The 21,294-nt window shown below is 47.8% G+C and overlaps 2 protein-coding genes across 2 annotated transcripts; both read right to left on the minus strand.

Moving 5' to 3' along the window:
- Window positions 1-5,717: 5,717 nt before the first annotated feature.
- RASL11A (RAS-like family 11 member A) lies at window positions 5,718-7,152 on the minus strand. Its single transcript, XM_014965818.1, has 4 exons — window positions 6,932-7,152; window positions 6,794-6,850; window positions 6,632-6,711; window positions 5,718-6,375 (listed from the first exon to the last, which is right to left on the minus strand). The coding sequence occupies exons 1-4, from the start codon at window positions 7,050-7,052 to the stop codon at window positions 5,923-5,925; spliced, it is 711 nt and encodes a 236-aa protein (XP_014821304.1). The 5' UTR covers window positions 7,053-7,152; the 3' UTR covers window positions 5,718-5,922.
- Window positions 7,153-13,968: 6,816 nt separating this feature from the next.
- Window positions 13,969-19,248, minus strand: RPL21 (ribosomal protein L21). The gene is made up of 6 exons (XM_014966160.1): window positions 19,142-19,248; window positions 17,900-17,978; window positions 17,253-17,314; window positions 16,055-16,167; window positions 14,963-15,113; window positions 13,969-14,099 (listed from the first exon to the last, which is right to left on the minus strand). Exons 2-6 carry the CDS (start codon window positions 17,964-17,966, stop codon window positions 14,010-14,012), a joined length of 483 nt encoding a protein of 160 aa, XP_014821646.1. The 5' UTR covers window positions 17,967-17,978; window positions 19,142-19,248; the 3' UTR covers window positions 13,969-14,009.
- Window positions 19,249-21,294: the final 2,046 nt, after the last annotated feature.

A 21,294-nucleotide genomic window follows, 5' to 3' on the forward strand; every position in this document is an offset into this window, starting at 1 on the left:
GGTGATGGAGTGGTTACTTCATGTCTAAAGCCTGGGCCAACTTTTTCCTAACTCAATTCAGAGGTGGGTGGAGGAAATGTGGCTGCTCAAAGACAGTGAAGAATGACGAAATACTGTAAATCTGGACCATGGACTTGTCCCCTCATTGCTGGGGTGCAGAGACCCGGGAGGGGGCTGAACAAGATGGGGACTTCACCCAGGGTGGTTTTCCTCCCTCTGGAGGAGCAATGTTCAGATGTGCCTCCTTCTCTTCAGGGGATGTAGAAGACTCTTTGCTCAGAAGCTGCTGAGGTGTCTCAGTTCACATGAGGGGAGTCCCCCCATTGGCTGCTGGGCAGGTCCCAGGGCTAAATCCTGGGGGGTTGGGGGACAGTCACCCCCATCACTGGCACTGGGCATCACAGGGTGGCAACCAGGCCTGTTTCTTCCCAGCAGATGAGTGAAAACCATCTATTTTCACCCAAATCAGCCTAATTACCTCCATATTTATGGCCTGCTATTATGTTACAGGTAGGCAACACCGCCTTTGCTGCTCCAGATCCTCGGGGTCTGCCAACACCATGCTACTGTCACTGTGCTTTCTCCATGATCTCTGCACTCCTCGGGCTTCTGCTAGTTCTGTCTTTTAGGGTTAAAAGGACCTTCAGACTTTTTTATATCAGAAGAAACAGTATCAGTGGCAAGTCTTCTTGCTGGGCATGATTCAGATGAAATCGTGTTCTTAAAGGCTCCTGGAAAGGTTCAGGGCTGTGAGCCCCAGACAACAGGGGCATGGATGTGCCTACGCTGGGATTTGCTTGCAGGAGGGGAGGGAAGAATCAGCAGCACGACCAGAGTTTGTAATTTACCTCCCTGCCCCAGCGGGGGGAGAGTTCAGTCTCCTCTTCTTAGAGCTGCGCCCAGAAACAATATTTGCTGATATTGGCTTAGCATCCCAAGGGGAAAATTACTGTGAAATGTTTACAAGGACTGTTTGAAACCTGAGAAGAGGATGTTTTTAGTAGTGGGGAAAGCATCGAATACCTTAGAAGATAGATATTTCAGCTTTAAGAATTAATTACTCTTTCCCAGTAATGCAGGTTGACTATTAAATAACCTTGCGCAATTTCCTGGACAGAGGCATTTTAATGGCAATATTGTGCACAGATCAAGAGCAAAATACAGTTCCCTGAACTGTGGCCCTGCAAGCCCAGGGAACGCAAGCAGATGCCTCTGCCCAGCAAAGCCCAGAGGACGAGGCATGGGGCCAGAGCAGCCACCTATACACAGCAGCTCACACCATGAGGGCCCCTCCGTGAGGATTTCTCCAATGGAAGTATTATTTTCAGTCAAGGAAGGAAAACATGGATAGCAAAAAACCAAGTATGTTTTTAAAAACGGCAGCTGTAACATCTATGAAGCTCTATAATCATTGCACAGACTTTACTACAAAGCTTTTCAGCTGTAAATCGAGTACCAGTGAAATGGATGCTCAATTTCTACAACCTAATTTTTCTTTTAGTAATGTGGGAAGTCATGATGTGTATTTATGCTTCTTTCAGTCTAGAGCATCAAGCAATGAATGCAGTAAGAAAACCAGTTGTCTCAAAAGCATTTTCAGTAAAAAGACATTGCCTTCTCCTTCTTTTTAGACACACGGAAAGAGGGGAGCCGTGGAAGAGCAAGTCTGAGAATCAATAGGTTTTCTGGAAGTCTGTATTGTCACTAATTACCCAAACCCCAAGCCAAGCTGCTGTTTCTTGAGCCATGCTCTGACTGATAATAAGCTTTTCAGGGATGTCACTCTGAAGGTCTCTTGGGAAGACAGCTCTGTGGAGGATCGCATGTGCCTCAGCGCAGTGATGCATCATCCCTGGAGACAGTGCTCCTAGAAGGACAACTGGCTTTGGATCCTGGGTTTAGGAGCAACTGAAGAGATCCTGTTGTCTTACTGGTATGAATTGCCCGTGGCCACATGCCAAGTGCAGCAATTGTAGCAGAAGTTCAACTTTCCCTAAAGAACATTATTCTGAATCTATTCAGATCTTCCTAAATCAATAGCAACTCCACCAAAAGCTACTGAAGTCCCCTAGAACTAAAATTGTTTTGTAGGGGGTCCAAGCATGAGAGGCAGATTTGTTTCTAGTTGTCCATCCATCCAAGCCTCAACCACTTGTGCTCCCTGTCTGAAGCTGGAACCCAGCTCTTGCCCGTAGTGTGAATGCAGTGCTTCTTGTTCATGGTCCACCTTGTTCATGATCCTTCATATGAACAAACCACAGAAATACAGCATGGACCTGCACCACTGACCATTGCATGAGATGATGGCCAGAACCCTGCCAGGAGGTATCAAGAAAGCGGCTTGGGTCCAGGCTGCTTGAACAGGACAGAAAGCAAGGGGACATCCATAAAGTCTTTTGAAGAAAACATCCCTATCTCTGTCTAGGGATCTGCAGCTCCTGAACTGAAGCACATGGAACCGGTTGATGGCAGGAGCTATTTTAAAATTCATGAAGTCTTAAAGCATTATGGGATGATTTCAGTGCTGGGAGATAACTAGACAAAATAGCCCAACGGGGGGGGGGATGCTGATGTAGTAGCAGCCATAATAGTGCGTGATGCCGCACACGTTCCTGCTTCTGAAAACCCACTCATCCATCTTGTCAGGGGAAATTGTTGTGATTCTATTTCATAGCGGAGGTGGTGGGAGGAAGAAGGCAGATGCATATTTTCCTCTGATCAAGGAGAAAGGCCAGGCCATGCCCCATTTACCCTCCTGAATCCACCCTGCCCTCTGGGTGAAGGGCTTAGAGACTGGTGTTGGCAAGTATTCAGTAACGGGGGGGGCGAGTGGCCATGGTCCAAGAGAAACAAGGCTTTGGAGCTCCTCTGCTAGCACTTGAGAGGTGCTTTTTCCTCCCTGCCCTGGTGTGTCCCTCTTTGTCCACCCCCCCAGGACTGAAGAAAATGCTGGGGCAAAATGGGCTGGGAGCCAGCGGGCTCCTCCTGCGCTTTGCCCGTCAGCTCAGGGTTGCACGGGCCGAAATCTTATGGGTGAAGGTAAATCCGTGCCAGCCTGGGCAAATTCTGACAAATAGCTTAAATGTCTAATTTATGTACCTGTACCCAAAAGCATTATCCAAAATGCCCCAGCTCAGCTGCTGCCCTAGACTGGGAGCAGGTCAGAGCAGCCCTCCCTGCCATCACAGCATGCTTTAGCCAGAGAGATTTCCCATCACATCCCAGAGGGGCCTCACCCGGCTCCCTGCATGTGGCCAAGCCCACCCAACAGCATGGGGAGGAGATGGGGGGGTTTGCACTTCTACCTGGACCTATGTAATAAGTGTACCTCTTTAGGTTCTCCCCATAGGAGAGATATGGAGAAAATCCTTCTATTTCCCCTCCTGTCCATCCCTTCCATTGTGTCCGAGTCCCCTGCTGCCCAAACTCTCCCCCGGTACCACCACACAGCCAGGACAGCAGCAGGAGGCACCAGAGGTCAGTGCCTATTGCTTGTTTTCACCAGGCCTTTGAGGACCATGGTAAAAAAGCAGACAGGTCCAGTACACGTTACCTGCTCCTTTAGCATCTTTTGTGCCCATGTGTGACCTGGATACCTTTAGCAACTTGGTTGGTGAAACTCTGTGCTGGATACGGGAGTAGGAAATCAAGCTTCATCATTGCCAAAGACAACAGCTACAGTTAAAAAAACTCTCAAAACTGTATCACAGCAGTGATTTCTCCTGGAAACAATTTGTTATCTCTGATTTCAGGGTGGAGAAATGCTGCATAAATATCTCACTTGTGATTTTTCAATTCCCCTTCAAATTTCCCTGTGAATGTGTGGCTCGTGGTGAGTTGGAGTCTGCCAGAGATGTGCTTGTTCTCATGAACTCCATCCCCCTGCTCCCGTCCAGCCCCCAGCCCGAAGTCCTGGGTCTGGCAGAGCAAGTCTCACAGCGAACAAATACTTAAAACGTGTTTTAAACAGTACTTTGATTTATCCAGGCTGTCACCATGCTTTTGCACATCCATAAGTTATCTCAGGAGCTTTGGACCCAGTTTCACTCTGGTCCTGTGGGTCTGGAGCTGCCTCTCTTTGGCTCTCCTGATCCCTTTGGTAGGGCAGCACAGGGCCTTCAGAGAGGAGATACACAGCTAATGTGCCTGGACCAATGTTGTGCACATGGTCCTGGATGGGGAAAAATGCTGCTGGCATCCCCCACCCCTACCCAGCGCTAACACAGGCCTCTGATGCTTCCTTGCGGAGCATCACCCTTAACTTGTTCAGTCACCCTTCCCTTACCACCATCAGGAAGGCTTTCGTCTCCACATCGAGAACGGAAGCATCCTGGAAAGCTTCCAGTCCCAGGGGTCAGAAACACCAGAGACTGCCTGCTAACTGCAAAGCACAGCGGTGTCCCTGCAGCACAGGGACTTACACAGCAGCTACACGCCTTTCCTAACAAAAGGAAAGAAGAAACAGTCTTTGGACTTAAGCTATGAGATTAAAAAAAAATAATAATAAATCTTACTGGAGTTGTGCTTGAGCGGAGACAGCAAGTTTCCCCCTTTACAGATCACTCCACTTCCACACTTTCTACTCAGCACGGAGTAGAGCTTTAATTTTTACCAGTAACATGCACATACTCCAGAGGCATATTTGAAGTGCAAAACCCACGTTCCACACTCAGACATCCAGCAAACGGTTAATAAAAACCATTCTAGAGCTTATGTGAAATAAAAGTAAAAAGTCTGACCTGTTTCCCATGGCTACAAAATTGCCCTGGGGAAGATGAAGATGCGATTCCCTTCAAATATAGCTATTTTCTGTTCAGGGAACCTACGCATCAGTCCTTCCTATCACACGTCTCCAGAGAAAGCAACAGCCATCCCACACACTCCTCTGCTGCGGATTGCTCAGCACTTTGTCCCACGGTAACGCGTAGGAGAAACTCAACCCTCCCGTTACACGCTTGGGGCTCAAAAGATTAATTCTGGGGGTTAGATGTCTAAAGCACATCAGAAATTGGAACTCACTCCTAACAGCCTATCACCATGCAGGCAATTACAGGTGCAAGCAAAACAGCCCTTCTGAGGGAGGAAAGTGATCCTATTATAATCAGAGTTCTTACAGACAGTTTTATATTTTCATGTTTAATAAAGCTTTTTTTTTTTTTTTTCCCTCTCTCCGTAGAAAGCTTTCCATCAAAGACTTTCCAAGCATTTTATAAAGGCAGGTGAGTGTTACATCATCATCACTCCCATTTTACAAGCAGGAAACTGAGGCCCCAAAAAAGCCATTTGAGCAGCGTGAAACAGCAAATCCCAGCCCAAAACAGAAATGGAATCAAAACCCCCTGGCAAAAATCCTTCTCCAACTACTTCTATTTAGTTGCTATGCAGCTTTTTTTTTTTTTTTTTTTTTTTTTAAAAAAAACCAAACCATAAAAAAAAAAAATGAGAAATATGTTCCTTTATCAAAGAGCAGGGAGATGGTAGACCACCCTCGGTGCTAAGCCACTCAGGAAATCTAGGCGTAGGAAGCCCCCTTTAACTTGCAGTATACACATACTTCTAATTGTGTTAATATGCTTATACTGTCCATTGTAGCCATATATTAAATTCTGATGCTTAATGTCATTAACATAAATAAAATCAGACCAAACTATGGCATGGATATCAAGAAAGATAGAAAATAATGTTTGTTTTCCAAAATGTTGACCTGCAAATTGTAATTTTTTTTTTTTTTTTTTTTTTTTTTTTGTAAAAATAACCCAACCAGTCAAACAAGAGAGAATGCCAAGGCAACTGCAAGCTTTGACATACTTACTTCCATACTGCTGGCATTAGTACAAAAATAAAGATTTTTATTAACTAGTTTACAAAAATAAAGTCTATTGAGTCATACAGGATCTCATCGGGGGGAGGAGGGGGGGGTAGTTATTTGACTTTGGAAGATAAAGCCTGTTTGAAACGTCTCTTTAGATCTTGCATGTTGGGAGATTTGGGCCGAGGGATGATGGATGACCGCCTCCTGTCCGTGCTGCCGGCGTGCTGTAGTTTGCTGACCTCCTTGCAAAGATACTGGAAGACATCGCAGACGCCCTGGGAGTCATCGCTCGTGGAGATCTCCAAGAACAGGCTGCCCAGCTCATTTGCCAGCTGTAGTCCCTCTTTCGCCTGTACTTGCCGGGCGTGGAGGAGGTCTGCTTTGTTCCCCACGATGATGACGGGAGTCCTGGCATCCGGGTGGACCTTGCGGATGTGCTGGTAGAGAGGTCGGACGGACTGGTAGGTGCTGTAGTCTGTGATGGAGTAGACCAGGAGGAAGCCCTCTGCCCACTTCACGCACCTGGAGAGCGAGTCCAGCACCTGCACACAGTCTTCCTGCACCTGCGGGACCACAGGGAGCACAAAATTTGGCATCGGGTCGCAAAAGTATAACGCCTATATCATTAGATATATGATAAAGCCTCTATCATGGATATAGCCTATATTGTATATAGCACAGATCAACCGTTTGACAGGTCTGAAAGGAAGCCTAAGCTCTGTCTTAGGAGACTAAGCCTGGCCCCGTAGGAAGCTGGGGCTCCGAAGCTGAGCCTTCAGGTGGCCGAGAGGAACCGATGGACCCGAAGCATCTCCTTACCTGGATGCACCCGGGCGTGTCCTGGATCTGCACGGCGACGTGGTCCCCCTCCAGATGGACCAGCCTGGAGTAGAGGTTGCCTGCGGAGCAGAGACCCGTCAGCCACAAGCCGCCGGGGAGGGGTCCCCCACCACCCCTCCACCGTCCGTCCCCCCGCCTCACCTGTGTTGGGCTCGTAGTCCCCGATGAACCGCTTCGTCAGGAACCGCACGATCATGGCTGAAACACAGAGAGCGGCCGCGTTAGGCGGGACGGAGGGAGGGACAGGGGAAGAGGAGGACGGGCAGCCCCGCAACTCACCGCTCTTTCCGACACCGCGGGCGCCCAGCACGGCCAGGCGGACCTGGGCACCGGGGGGTCCCGGGGCGCACTCGGCGATGGGCGCCAGCAGGAAGGGCTGGGACATGCTCGGCAGGCGCATGGGAGGGGCGGCCCGGCGGCCGGACGGCTCGGCTCGGCTCGGCTCGGCTCGGCTCGGCTCGGCTCGGCTCGGCTCGGCTCGGCTCGGCTCGGCTCGGCTCGGCTCGGCTCGGCTCGGCTCGGCTCGGCTCGGCTCGGCTCGGCTCGGCTCGGCTCGGCTCGGCTCGGCTCGGCTCGGCTCGGCTCGGCTCGGCTCGGCTCGGCTCGGCTCGGCTCGGCTCGGCTCGGCTCGGCTCGGCTCGGCTCGGCTCGGCTCGGCTCGGCTCGGCTCGGCCTCCCACCCCGCAGCTCTCTCCCCACTTGCCCCCTTGGCTGCCCCGCTCGCCCCCCGGTTCTGCCGCTCACCCTGGTTGGCCCCGTTCTCCTCCCCGCCTTCTCCCACCCCCGAGGTGTGGGGTGACCCCCCCTGTGGGCGCAGGTGGCGGAGGGGTGTTGGGGACAGCCCGGGCAGGAGGTGGGACCCGCAGCCCTGTCCCGGGGGCAGCCCAAGCCTCGGCATGCGCGGGGGTGGGGATGCTCTCCACACCCCGCACCAGCCCCACCCCCCGGGAGAGATTTAACGCACCCTCCCCGCGGAGGGGGACTCGGGTCAGGAAAGACGGGAAAGGGTTTACCTTTGTATCTCAAGCTCTTTCGTTTCCCTATGAATAGAATCCCTACGATTCTATTGTGTTTAAGAGCAATTTAGATGTGGTGTTGGGGAATATGGTGTAGGGGAGAACTTTGTAGAGTAGGGGAGATGGTTGGACTCTATGATCCCAAGGGTCTTTTCCAACCTCAATGATTCTATGATCCCCCCACCCAGGCGCATCCCTCCACGGCTGGTGTCGAAATCCCAGCTTGTGGATCCAGTAACAGCCGGCCCTGAAACCAAAGCAGTCCATGGTCCGCTTCAAGGACCCCGAGGTCCAGCCTCGAGGTATTGGGCCTGGTGGCAAAGAAGAATCTTCTTTCAGAGAAGAATGGTGCTCCCACCACCAGCTGCCATTAAAACGGGCCTCCAGCCCCCAGCCAGCTGCCTGGGGTGGCTGCTTCAGTCCCTCAAAAACCATTGCCCTTGCTTGGGTGGTGCTGCTTTGTGTAAGCCCCATCCAGGGGCCACTTCGTTGTTATTGTTATCAGAGATAACACAAGCCAGCAGGGAACTACACAGAAGATGCCAGCAGGTCGGTAACTCAAAAGGAGAGGGATGGACCTGTGGTCCCACAGTCCGGTGGCACCCAGGAACCTTGGGAGCCACTTGGGAGCTGTGGGGCTGATGCCCACGGGCAGCCCAGGTGGCCCTGGATGCCAGCACACAGGCAGCTGAGCTGAACCCCAGCAGGAGCAGGGCTGTGCAGTGGTGCTGCTCTTGGTCACCTTCCAGTACAGGAAAGGTATCTTCCAAAAGGTGCACACAATGACCACAGGTCACGTTTTCCCACTCTTTCCTCTTCTCCTCCCTCTTACTTTCCCCCTACATCCATGCAAGAGTACCATCTGCACCTACCCCATCTGCTATGTGCTTCTTTGGACATCCTCAGGCCCAGCCTCGCCAGTGACCTGAACACTCAGAACAAGGGCACCAGACAATGCTGCCAGCTCTGCTCTACCAGAGCCAAGGTGCTCCTGAGGAAAGCGAACCCTCAGCACCGTGGGGACAAGGATGGGGAGGACCCCCCACCTCCCACGGGTGCAGAATTCATGGGGGGGAGCAGAGGCACAGCTCAGGCTCCGCACCCGGCAGCAGCCAGAGGACCAGCCACCCCCCCAGAGCAATGTTCTGCCCACTTAAAGATTCTCCCCTCGTGCCCCAGAAATGTTCTACCTGATGACAATTCCACACCGCTCTTTGCTGAAGGGTCACACACACTTCACAGTAGTTAAGACCACGCTAATTAATATCTGTTAAAGTAGTGCCTGCGGAAAAGCACAGTGGAAGAAGTGCTGCTAATTATTTCTGTGACTCCAGTGTCTAAGAACCCCTACGGTAACATCAAGGCCATTTTTAACCTCAAAAACTCATTGCCTCCCAAATTTCTACTTCACTTCCCATCATGCCAGTGAGCCCTTTGCTTTTTGTAAACAAGATTTCTCTTGTATCACCGAAAGCCTTTGGTTTCCAGAGGGTCATGCTATTGTCATCTGCTCCCATTGTCATGCACCATCACTTTGGCCTTGCACACAGCGCCAACATGGGCTATTTTTATACGTGTCTTTACAAAAGAGCTATGGGAGCACATTCACAACATGCCCTTGAAAGGAGTGCCTTCCAAGCAGACAATTGCTTGGCCTCGAGCTGTGAAAGCAGGAGTGTTAACCAACCACCATCCCCAAAACTTGCCTGTTTCTGGGCAGCTGTAGGGCTTGTACAGCCTCGCCTGCTCCTGAAAGCCAGCAATGAGCCAGCAATGTGCCCTTGTGGCCAAGAAGGCCAATGGTATCCTGGGGTGCATCAGGAAGAGTGTGACCAGCAGGTCAAGAGATGTTATCCTCCCCCTCTACTCTGCCCTGGTGAGGCCCCATCTGGGAGTACTGTGTCCAGTTCTGGGCTCCCCAGTTCAAGAAGGACAGGGAGCTGCTGGAGAGGGTACAGCAGAGGGCTACAAAGATGATTAGGGGCCTGAAACACCTCTCTTATGAGGAGAGGCTGAGGAACTTGGGTCTTAGTCTGGAGAAGAGAAGGCTGAGGGGCAATCTGATCAACACCTATAAATACTTAAAGGGAGGTTGTCAAGAAGATGGGGCCAGTCTTTTTTCAGTGGCGCCCAGCGACAGGACAAGAGGTAATGGGCACAAACTTGTACGTAAGAAGTTCCATCTAAACATGAGGAGGAACTTCTTTACTTTGAGGGTGGCAGAGCCCTAGAACAGGCTGCCCAGAGAGGTGATGGAGTCTCCATCTCTGGAGACATTCAAAGCCCACCTGGACACCTTCCTATGCAACCTGCTCTAGGTGGACCTGCTTTGGCAGGGGGTTGGACTGGATGATCTCCAGAGGTTCCTTTCAACTCCGTATCATTCTGTGAGAGCACTCCCAAAGGGCAAAAAGCAAAGGCCATGAGCATACATGACAGTGCACAAACCCAGGCAGGAAACACCACATAAAGGAAGACATTTCCAGGGAGCAATGGGCTGTCTCTCCATCAACACCTACTCTGCTGCAACAGGAGCAGGTCAGTAGGTTGAAGCAGTTGGGGCTCAGCTTCCTCACACATGGGGGCTCAGATTAGCTCTCCCCATCCTGTAGGCCAAGCCACACTTAGGCTCCTTAGAACAGCTTTGAGGCCCATGCACCCGTTCTCAGCTAGAGGTCCTACTTGGAAGCACCAGGTGTACTTTCATCCATCCCATGCAGATGGCCCATGCCACCACCTCTATGATCTATCACTATCCCCTTTCCCACAGCAGCTCCACTCTGTCCCACTCACATGGAGCCCCAGAGATACCACAGTGCTGCCTGACTTATCTCCCTATTCCAAGCTCCCATCTCTACCTGGCACCTGAGCCAGGATGGTTGTGACTGTAAATCCCAAGCGGCTACAACTTGATTCTTATACAGACCTTGGCAGGGCATCCACTGAGGTAGATGTGTGGACATGAAATACTCATAATTTTCTCTACCATACCACCCCCTTCAGAATCATAGGTGTTGCTGCTACCTTCTTCCCACACAAGACGACCGTTTGGCCCCTGCTCTGTGAGAGACACTACCCCCACCCCTGAATCCTGAGGGACTACCCAGACAGTGACGAGCCCAGTTTAACCATTGTCTTCTCACCAGAGACCCTGAACTACAGAACCCACTGCACCTCACAAGGATGGAGTGAGCCTGTTTGCCTGTGCTAAGATATGGAGGATCGCATCCTCTGGACCAGTCAGGACATCCTGGCACAGCATCTGTGTCTGATGTCAGCCATCCTTTCGATCATGAGGGCCATCAACATGCCAAGTTCAGAATTACACTGAGAAGGACAAGGGGGTGAACATCAAGACTGTTCTCCCCATCTGACACATACAACAGGAGGATTACAAAAGCAGGAATTGCTTGTATGCCCTCATGGCGGCTGCTTACTGGCCTCCTCCCCAGGAATGGGGCTCAAAGTATCTGCCCATCCCTTACCCCCCTTCACCTGCTCCCTCCCAAGGTCCTCAGCCTGCAGGTCCTTTGCACAGCACGGTTCCTCCTCCCAAGCCCTTCCATTGACCCTTTTTGGCCACACACAGCACTAGCACTAATGCTGCCTACAGAGTCCTCAGGAAACTTTAGATCTTGGTGTCACCAATAAACTAAAACAGACGATGCTGACAGCTCAGAAGGCCTCCTTGCTTCTCTAAGCACCAACAGATTTTGGCAGGGCCTTTGGCAGGGCACCAACTGGGATGGTTCAAGGCAGTAAAACCTGCTAAGGAAGAGACAGCTCATCCTCCCCACCCCCCTCCTCCTAATTAAGCTCTGTGGAATAGAGACAAAGCACTGCACTGAAGTGTGAGGGCTTGCGCTAATCAAGACAGTGGTTTCATGACCGAAGACATCCTGGCAGGCAGCTCTTCAACAACTTCTCAATTCACAGATCTCCCTCTTTTGTCAGGACTGTGCAAAAACAGGGCAGCTCAACACACGGGAAGCAAACTTCAACAGCAGACACCCAGATCTGTAAACATCCGAGCTGTGCTTCTGCAAAACTGAGATTACCAGGAACCCCACCACAGCACCAAGAGCAGCTAACAGGTAAGGGCTATAAACCGAGACAGTTCATTTGTCCTGTTTTCAAACATTAAACCCTCCCAAATGCAACTCTCTTCCTGTACAAACCCAGTTGCATTTCCAGTAATCCTGATGAAGGAAAGCATTCCCTTCCTTCTCCTCCCAGCCCACACGGATTCCAAATACGCATTTATGAGCATCTGCTGACGACACAGTGACCTTAAAAACACTGAGATTAAATAAACTGAAAACTGTTGCAATGCACAGTGCCTCTGGAAGCACAGCTCTTTCATGAGACCTCTGCATGCTGTCTAGTCATCTTACTCCAAATTGTTGAAGATATATTAAGTTCAGAACTACCCACCACTTACAGTTAACCATTTCATCATGATGCTACAGCCAATCCACTTCATTCTCGACAGACAAGTACAAAACAAACAAAACCAAAATAATTCACATAAGCATGCATGAGAAGAAAATTGAAAATACCATCACCAGAGATCACACCCAGTAAGATCTCCTGCTTGACTTCTTCAGAGGAAAAGCCTAATAGAAAATGATGCTTATCTTCCCAGTCAAACGCCAAGTTGAAACTGGTGTGGAAATCCACAAGCCAAAGCAGCTAATAAAGTTCTAAGGCTTAGAATACAAATCCAGCTGCTCCATGAAAACACCACTTGATCATAAAAGCTAAGTGCATAAACTGCAACTGAAGTTACGATGAACCTTCATGACAATGAACCTGAAGATTAACGAACCTTGCTTCCGGCGATGCTGGTATCCTCCATGTCCAACACACAGAATGTCAAAACACAGTACTAGTGCCACATGCCAGTCTGCTGGTGGGTAAGCTTTCCTCCACCTTCTTCAAGGCATTTCTAAAGTCATCCCAACTAGAAATCTTCAGAGATGGGAGCTTGGAAAAACTTCAAACGCAGCACCTGCTCACTGCGACTTTGGACCTCCAGTGCCCGGAGCCCATCACCCTCAAATACCAGGCCAAGCCAGGCAATGACTTCAACATCCAAGAACCACCTTTCTGAGAATGGGAACACCCACTATTGAATTTAGGTAAATGCAATCAGACATTAACCCCTTAATGTATAAGCAACCTGTACACAGTTTGACACAAAGCACTTCAGAACTAAGAGAAAGAGCAAACCTTATTATCTCTCAATTTCTTACTCCCAAGCTGTCCTGCAATTGACTATTCAATGATTTCCAACAGTCAATACTTACAAAGTGCCTGAGGCCCCTGTCTTCTCCAGTATTTTACTCTCTACATGCAAACATCAGTTTTACTTGGCTGAGGGAGCTAAGCAACGCCTTAAATGACACTTAGAAAGGCAGAAGGTTATTTATGCATATCCGTAACACAGTTAAGCCCGAGTTTCGGGATGTTAAAAGCTAACCAAGCAGGTTGCCTTCAGCAGCTTCTTTATGGAGCTTCACGCCATTTCAAACACAGCTCACAAAACTAGCACCAGTTAGCAAGTAGGTCAGCTAAATGTGTTCTTCTGAAACACTGGGTTTTTGGGAATTACCAGTAAAATCAATGGGATGAGAGGAATGCATTAGAACATCCAGGTAGGTGTTTGGATTCAACAGACACACAATAACTATACAAAACACAAGTGTTCAGCTTACGCCAACCTATTCAAATGATAAAAATCAAATTACAAAGGCTGGCAGTTTTGGTGTTAAAGCCTTGTTCCTGAAGTATTTCCTAGGAACTTTCCAGGAAATTTTTATTAGCCTGGCGATGTTAAAAAAAAATTCCTTCTTTTGCAGGTTACAATGGTGAAATACCAAAATCTGCCCATTGCCATTTCCCAAAAAGTTCTTTTCAAAGTTTCCACAACTGTGGTATGAATCTGAGGGCCCTTAGCCAAAAGCCTGTATCAATAAATCTGAAGCTTATTATCTCTTGTACCACAAAAAAAAAAATTAAATCTTTAAGCAACACTGTAAAATTCTTGGTATGTGCTCCTAGTTTGCTGGTGAAATATTCCATTTCCTCTTATATTACCTCATGATCACCACTAAGCATTACCCAATTCCAGTGTTCCCAGGATTTATGGTCTATATAAATGACTGAACTGGTCAGCAAAAGCTGCAGATAATTTAAATGGCCAAGCCCCATGTAAAGCAAGTTAAATAAACAAACTTCAATAAAAGTTCTCTAAGGCATCCGTTCCAGAAAACTTAAGGAATCAACCATGATCACATACATTTGTCCAAAACCAGATCTTTATTTTTTTGAAACGTGGACTATGCCATGAATTCATAGGGAATTGGCTCCAGCAGCTCTGGTTCCTTGCCATTAGTTCTCACAAAGTGCGCTTCTCTGGGTGGAGCAGGCTGTGAACAGAAAAAAAAAAAAAGAAAACTCATGGCACTAAAACTCAAAAGCAACCTTACAGAAAATTAATTTTGACAACCATTTATCACATTATTATATAAACATTACTGCAATTTTACCATTCCTAGTCTCTTTAAAATTTGATTCAAAGAATATCAGCAAGACACGCACTTGACTTTCATTGCCAAATTAAACAAGTTCCACTTTACCCTCTGCACCCTCCTAATCCAAATTAACACGAAGTGATGTACCCTGCAGTTCCAGAAGCAACAGCCATTACCTCTTCTCTAACATCCATCTCTTCTTAAAGGGTTACAAGAGGAACGGCTACAGCCAAATTCAACTAAAACGAAGACAAGGCTGATCCTAGAAATCAGCCAGAGCTTCTGCTGCAAATTAGCAACAGAACAGGAAGCATCCCTCCCTTGTTCACAGCCAAGGATACCATTTCCATCCAAAACCAGTGCAGTTCTGTTCAGGCACCAAATATACCAGACAGTTCAGATGCAGACACACTGATGCTGCCACTTTACTCTAAAAAAAAACAAACCACCCCACCAGAAAAGGAACCTCCTGCAAAAAGGCTGTGAACACAAGTGAGGGTGGTGGCATCAGACACCTCCACCACAGTCTGCCAGAGACCTGGATTCTTCAGAATGCTGTAAGCAGCTTCCATTCACGTGGGGTAGTCATTTTTTTGTTTTGTTTCGTTTCTCAAAGACAGACAGAAAGAGCTCAGTTTACAGCATAACACTTATTTTGGAAGAAAACACCATTTTACTTAACTGGTTCGGTTCTAGCTGCTTTGGGTTTTTTTTGTGAACTGAAATCAACAATGTATCAACTACAATAAAAATATTACCTGACGTTTCAGTTGAACCCAAATGCCCTTTTCTTTTGCCTCCTTTTTCTTCTTTTCATTCTCCTTCACACGCTGCAGAAAGCTGTCTCTGCTCTTGGAATGTTTAATATGCTCAATACGCACATTAATTCTCTTGGCAAGAATCTTGCCCCTAGGAAAGGAAATAAGTTTTTATACTACTGCACTTGAAAAAAAGGCTACTTCAAAGCTAGTTTTACAACCTTTATATGAGTCACTACATAAGTTCAATTACAGATAATTTTTCTTTAAAGGGCAATCACTCAAAATACACTGCTGCAGATGCAAATCAGATAACATATATAACTGAAAGCTTATCAATATATAACAATGTGCAGGCAATTTATGATTAAGATTGTGGAGATCACTTTAACCTTGTGGCATATAAACAAAGAATTGTATAAGCACTGTACACCAGTGCAGCTCCTGGAAGAAACTCCTAACTTGTCCTTTTCTGACTAAGCTGTACAAAATCCAGCTGAATACAGCTTCAAATTAATATTTAAAAAATGCTTCAGTACCAATATGAAATTCAGCTGAAAAACTGCTGCTAGGTAGAATAAAACGGACTATTTCAGTTGGAAGGGACCCACAACGATCATGTAGTCCAACTGCCTGACCAATTCAGGGCTGACCAAGTTCAAACATGTTATTAAGGGCGCCGTCCAAATGCCTCTTCAACACTGACAGGCATGTGGCTTCAACCACCTCTCCAGCAAGCCTGCTTCAGTGTTTGACCATTCTCTTGGTAAAGAAATACTTCTTAAGGTCCAGTATGCACCTCCCCTGGATCAGCTTTGAACCATTCCCACACATCCTGTCACTGGATACCAGGGAGAAGAGATTAAGGTAACGTCACTTCAGGTGCCGCTCAGAAAAATAAAAACTGTTTCCTCTGACAGGATCCAAGTCAAACGAGCATCATTTGCTTGGGTTATAAAAAGGATATATACTTTACCCACCTTGAATGACCAATCAAGACAATAACTGTCTAAATGGCAAAGTGAAGGAGGGTGCAATTACAGATCGACTTTCCCAAATACAAAGTTTCAATAGACGGATTTCATTACTTACTTGACCTGCTTGTTAACAATAATGCCCACAGCGTGCTGAGTAACGTTATATACTCTTCCAGTCTTGCCGTGGTAACACTTATGGGGCATACCTTTTTGAACAGTACCCATACCCTGTTAAGAGATTAAGAATAAAGTATAAACATGAAGCTGGAAAAAAAATATTAAGCAAAATCAAGGACTATTCTTTCAAAAGTTATTTAAAAGTACACATTTTAAATAACTTAAGATTGATTTAAAATACTCCTATTTTATTTGTACATTAGAATTTATAACCATGCATTTTATATCTGAAGACTACCAAATTTTGCTATGACAATTCTGGTTGCTTTCAGTGTCGGTGAAATGATTGATCACTTTGCTTTCAGCAAGCAATCAACAGAAGACAATCATCATCAAGCTCCAGCATGTCAAGAAGCATCAATTCTGAACAGTGCAGTTCTCCAAGAGTCAAATAACAAACAAGCAAATTACACACCATCTTATGTGTCATTGTTACAAAAAATCTGCATTGCAAATGAAACTAAAGATTCAATGAAGTAGGAATCCTTGGTGAAAGGCTTTCAGAGTCACTACAACAATCCTTTAAAGTCAACTGTACTTTCAGAACACATGCTAGAAAATACTAAGCGAAATGGGATGTGCTGCTTCACTTTTTTTCCCCTTGTGTTAATATCTGTGATGTATCCTTACATTTATTTCTTGGTTTCTAGCTTTAATGTGACTCTGCAGTCACCATCCCTGTACATACTTATTTTAAGTCTAGTGCTACAATGATACAGAGACATCAATATAACTATCAGCTACACCACCATAAACTATGGCTGTTCTGAATAACAGGTGCAAATCAGGCAAAAAAAATGACACCTGGGGCTCCTATGAAAGTAGTGCTGGTAGGCACCACAGAGCAAACAGAGTATTAGATATGGCATCTTTCACTCACTTTTTTTCAGCTGAATAGACAAATATAAACACACACACATATTAAAAAAACCCACATAAAACAGTATGTGACACTGAAGCATTGCTATTGGTTCAGTAGCGCTATTATTCCATTACTGCTTCAAAAGTGAGCAGTGGGTATTTGTGCTAGTATCCATGAACCAAATAAAGAAAAGAACAAGACTACCTCAAGAAACTGGAGGCTACAAAGGATTACACTGCCTTAGTTTTTAATTACATAGCACTGTAGAAAGTACCTTGATATCAACTATATCACCCTTCTTGTAGATGCGCATGTAGGTAGCCAGAGGGACAACTCCTGTTAAGAGATACAAATTTGGATACTTATGAAGTTTAAAATTTCACACACAAAAATGGGGGTAAGGGGCACAGATCATGCATTTCATAAAGTTTTCTTAAAAATGCCTCAAATTTAAATTCAATTTCAAAAATGTTAAACTAGGAAACCATCTTTAAGCAGTAATTACCTCTTCACACACTCACAATTTAAATAAATCCAACTCATGAAAAATTACAGCTTTACTATCATTCCAAAGGCAGAAGTTGAAAAGGCATTACAGCTGTTTACTACTTCATTATGAACACACTTGTTATCCCTGCTCGTTACTTAGAGGTAAACAGTACATTTTAAGCAAGTGTAACTGCTGAGATGTTTTCTTCATCTCACCTTCAAATTTATTTTTAAACACTGACAGAATTAGCACTGTTACCAATGCATACTGTAAAAGCTGAGAGTTTACTCACATATCATTCTACAGTTTTCAGCCCAAGTTGTCAGAAACACTTTGAAACAAGCTATTGTTTTACAAATGCTACTTAGGGACTGTTGACATCCAACAGGTGAGTAACTTAATGCAGTGTTCTTACTACAAGGTATACTCACCATGCTTGCGAAAGGGCCTTGAGAACATATAACGTGTCCCCCTCCTCTTTCCCTTTGTGTTCGTCATTTTGGCTGATTACTGCAAAAATGAATGCAAATTATTCAGAACTATGAGCTCATTCACTAAAAACCTGACCGATGTAAGTTCCAAACATTTCAAAAAAGTTAAGTCTTTAATCCTATTCAGAATGACACCACTTCCAAACTACTGGGTCAATTCAAGCAATGTTGTTAGCTTTTAAGTTCACGGAAAACAGTATTTCAAGGGTCACAGGGTAACTTAGGTTAGAATAGATGCTAACAAGTCACCTAGCTCACCCTTCTGCTTAAAAGCAAGGTCTACTGTGAGATCAGACCAGATCACTCAGGCCTTTGTCCAGTCAGGTCTTGAAACCCTTCAAGGATGGAGAGAGACTACTGCACTGCCTCCCTTGGCAGCCTGTTTCGAGGACTGGCTGTCCATATGATGAAAAACTTTTCCCTTATAGCCAGCCTGAGCTTTTCATTTTGACTTGAGCCAGTCGTCTCCTATTCTGCCACGTGCCCCCACACCAGAACCCATCTTCTTGGTAAGGGTGCTTTTAGGTGTCCCCAAAGCCACCTTTGCTCCAGGCCGGGTAAGTTCCCTCGGCCTCTCCTCACAAGGCGTCTAGAAGGTAAGATCTCCACTAGCGGGTTTATCGGTCACCATTACACCCGGCACAAGCCACACACACCGCGCAGGCCGACACGGACGCCAGCCACCATGCACGTTAGGGAGGCCCGAGTCTCGCCGCAGCCGGGGGCCCCCACCCCAGTGCCCGCCCCGGGGAGCTGCCCCAGCCGCCCGGCCTGCACAGGGCTGCTCCCCAGCCCCCGACATCCCGCGGCGGCCGCGGGGCCCACAGAGCCCGCCGCCACGTGCTGCCGACTCGGCGGCCCCACTCCTCTGCTCCCTCCCCGCCGCTGGCCCCGGCGGCTGCCTGCCTGCCTGCCTGCCTGCCTGCCTTCCTCCTCCTCCTCCTCCCCCTCCTCCTCCCCAACCCTCAACAGCCTCCCGGTCCAGCCTGGCACTGCCCGGGGCCCGGCGCCCCACACCGCGGCCTGCAGGCCTCGGCCTTCCGGCTCCTTTAGCCTCACCACCACCACCCCCCACTCGCCCCAACAAGGCCGTGCCACCCCCAGCCGCAGCCGACGGCCTCCCGCCCCGTCGCTAGCGCGGCCGGTCAGCCTTCCCCCCGCCACCCGGAGCCGCAGAGGCACCTGAGGCCGGCGAGCGGGGCCCGGCGCACCTCCCGGCGTGTGGCTACAAAATGGCGGCTTGGGGCGAAAGGAAGGAGGCGGCGCCGCGGCCGCCCTTAACAGCGGGGCCTTGGCGGGGCTGCCCGCGCCGTGCCTGACTGAAAGTCCCGGGGAGGCGCCCGCCCGCCTGCCTGCGGTAAATCTGGGGGAGGGAGCTCTGCTCCGCCCAGCTGTACGCCGATCGCCATAAAGAACCATGGAACTCCGCTGGGAGAAGTTCTACGCTTTCACTAAAGCAGGGATAAACGCTGATTTTGGTGGTTTGGGGGGTTTTTTTGTTGTTTTTTTTCATGGCCGCGCCGTGGGACGGTACGGGGAGAGGTGTGGTGTGGGGGAAGCGGGAAGAGGAGGCAGGTGCCTGTCAGGGATCCTGAGGGGTGCGTTGTGAGGCGGAGCGGCTGGGTCACCGTCCCTAAGGAGTTGTGCTTGGTAATGTAAAACACAAACAGCCAAGAAGTTGGTTTACGACATTAAAGAAGTACACCGAAATTTAAATCATAAATCCTAGAATTGTCTACGTTGGAAGAGACCTTTCAGATTATCTAATTCAATCATCCACCTAACTGATAAAAACCCATCACTAAACCACGTCACTAAGCACTGTGTCAACCTGCCTGTTAAATACCTCCAGGGATAGTGGCTCAACCGCTTCCCTGGGCAGTCCATTCCAATGCTTAATAGCCCTTTTCCGTGTAAAAACTTTTCCTAATATCCAGTCTGAACCTCCCTGGCGCAACTTGAGGCCATTTCCTCTTGTCCTATCGCCTGTGACTTGGGAGAAGAGACCGACCCCCAGCTCTCTACACCCTCCTTTCAGGTAGTTGTAGAGAGCAATAAGGTCTCCCCTCAGCCTCCTTTTCTCCAGGCTGAACAACCCCAGCTCCCTCAGCCGCTCCTCATAAGACTTGTTTTCCAATGTGCAGGAATGTGAGCCTCCTCCTACAATGTATCAGTCAGAGCTGCCTGACTGGAGATGCAGGTAGTCCTGGGCAGGAAAGCACAGTGGGAGAAGCAAACCAACAGCAGAAGTGAAGAGGCTGCTCTTCTTATTGTAATGGCATAATCTCCCGTATTTGTGTGGCAGGTGTCTCCAAAAAGATAAGTAAAGTATGGATTCTGAACAAGAAGCCTTTACACGGCCATGCCAGCCATGTGGTGCCTGGAAACAAAGCGGGGCAGCGGGCAGCTTCCCTGCCTGATGGCGTGACTCACTCCTGTGTGCATCCTCGATATCGGAGCAGACTGGAATCGTCCCGGGAAGCTGATGGCAGGAGGCAGTGAGTCAAAAGAGGGCCTCCCTCCCCTGAGCCAAACACGCAAGGGCAGCTCAAAACTTGTCTCGGCAAGAAGTTGCCCCACGACAGGAATTTTTGTTTTGAATGGAAGGAGCACTTATTTAATTTAGGGGAGGGATGATTACTTAAAGTGGCATATAAAAACTCTGACTAACTTCACAGTTATTCTAGTGTTGTCTTGCAAAACTTAAGCTTAAGCCCTTTCTATCATTTTAAAGCTAGTTTAATATTTATGGGTTGCAAGAATGGATATGGAGGATTAAATACACTATCAGGTTCTGCCTGCAAAGCTAGCTGGCAGGGCGTGTTATGGCAGACAATGGCCCTGTCTCCACATGAAATCTCTTGGAGTGTTATATTTAGAAAAAGATGTGTCTGTATTCCAGCTCTGCACCATGAAAAAATTAGAATGCACAGCACCTGGTATCTATGCAGGAAAAATCTGTATCATTTAATATGTATTCAGCCTAGGTACCATGAAACTTTTCCAAGTGTGAAGATAGTTATGAACCTGAGCAGCTCTTAGGTGGGGAAGCATATTGGCAACAGAGAGAGATACTTCAGGGAGGATATTGAGCAAAGTAAAGACAGGAAGCCAAATGCTAAAAGGCATTATTGAATAAAGGAAGACAGGCTTTTTCAGTGAGCTGAACATCATACTCTTGCCAGTGATTTACATTGAAGGCAAATCTTCTCCACATCAAGCAGGAAGGAATGGGGAAGGAACTCTGCATGTTGAAACTCATGTCCAACATAGAGCATGTAAGTGTAATTCATAAGGGAGCAGTAACTGTGAACTTAATTGAACTCTGCTTTGTT

Source organism: Calidris pugnax, unplaced genomic scaffold (genome assembly GCF_001431845.1).
Source record: "Calidris pugnax isolate Ruff unplaced genomic scaffold, ASM143184v1 scaffold20, whole genome shotgun sequence".
Classification (NCBI taxonomy): domain Eukaryota; kingdom Metazoa; phylum Chordata; class Aves; order Charadriiformes; family Scolopacidae; genus Calidris; species Calidris pugnax.

Coding starts and splice junctions, on each gene's coding strand:
- RPL21 (XM_014966160.1), bottom strand. CDS start 17,966: ATGACGAACACAAAGGGAAAGAGGAGGGGGACACGTTATATGTTCTCA. Junction 17,315..17,899: donor AAGGCCCTTTCGCAAGCATG/GTGAGTATACCT, acceptor ATCTCTTAACAG/GAGTTGTCCCTCTGGCTACC. Junction 16,168..17,252: donor GTGATATAGTTGATATCAAG/GTACTTTCTACA, acceptor ATCTCTTAACAG/GGTATGGGTACTGTTCAAAA.
- RASL11A (XM_014965818.1), bottom strand. CDS start 7,052: ATGCGCCTGCCGAGCATGTCCCAGCCCTTCCTGCTGGCGCCCATCGCC. Junction 6,851..6,931: donor CCGCGGTGTCGGAAAGAGCG/GTGAGTTGCGGG, acceptor TCTGTGTTTCAG/CCATGATCGTGCGGTTCCTG. Junction 6,712..6,793: donor GGACTACGAGCCCAACACAG/GTGAGGCGGGGG, acceptor TCTGCTCCGCAG/GCAACCTCTACTCCAGGCTG.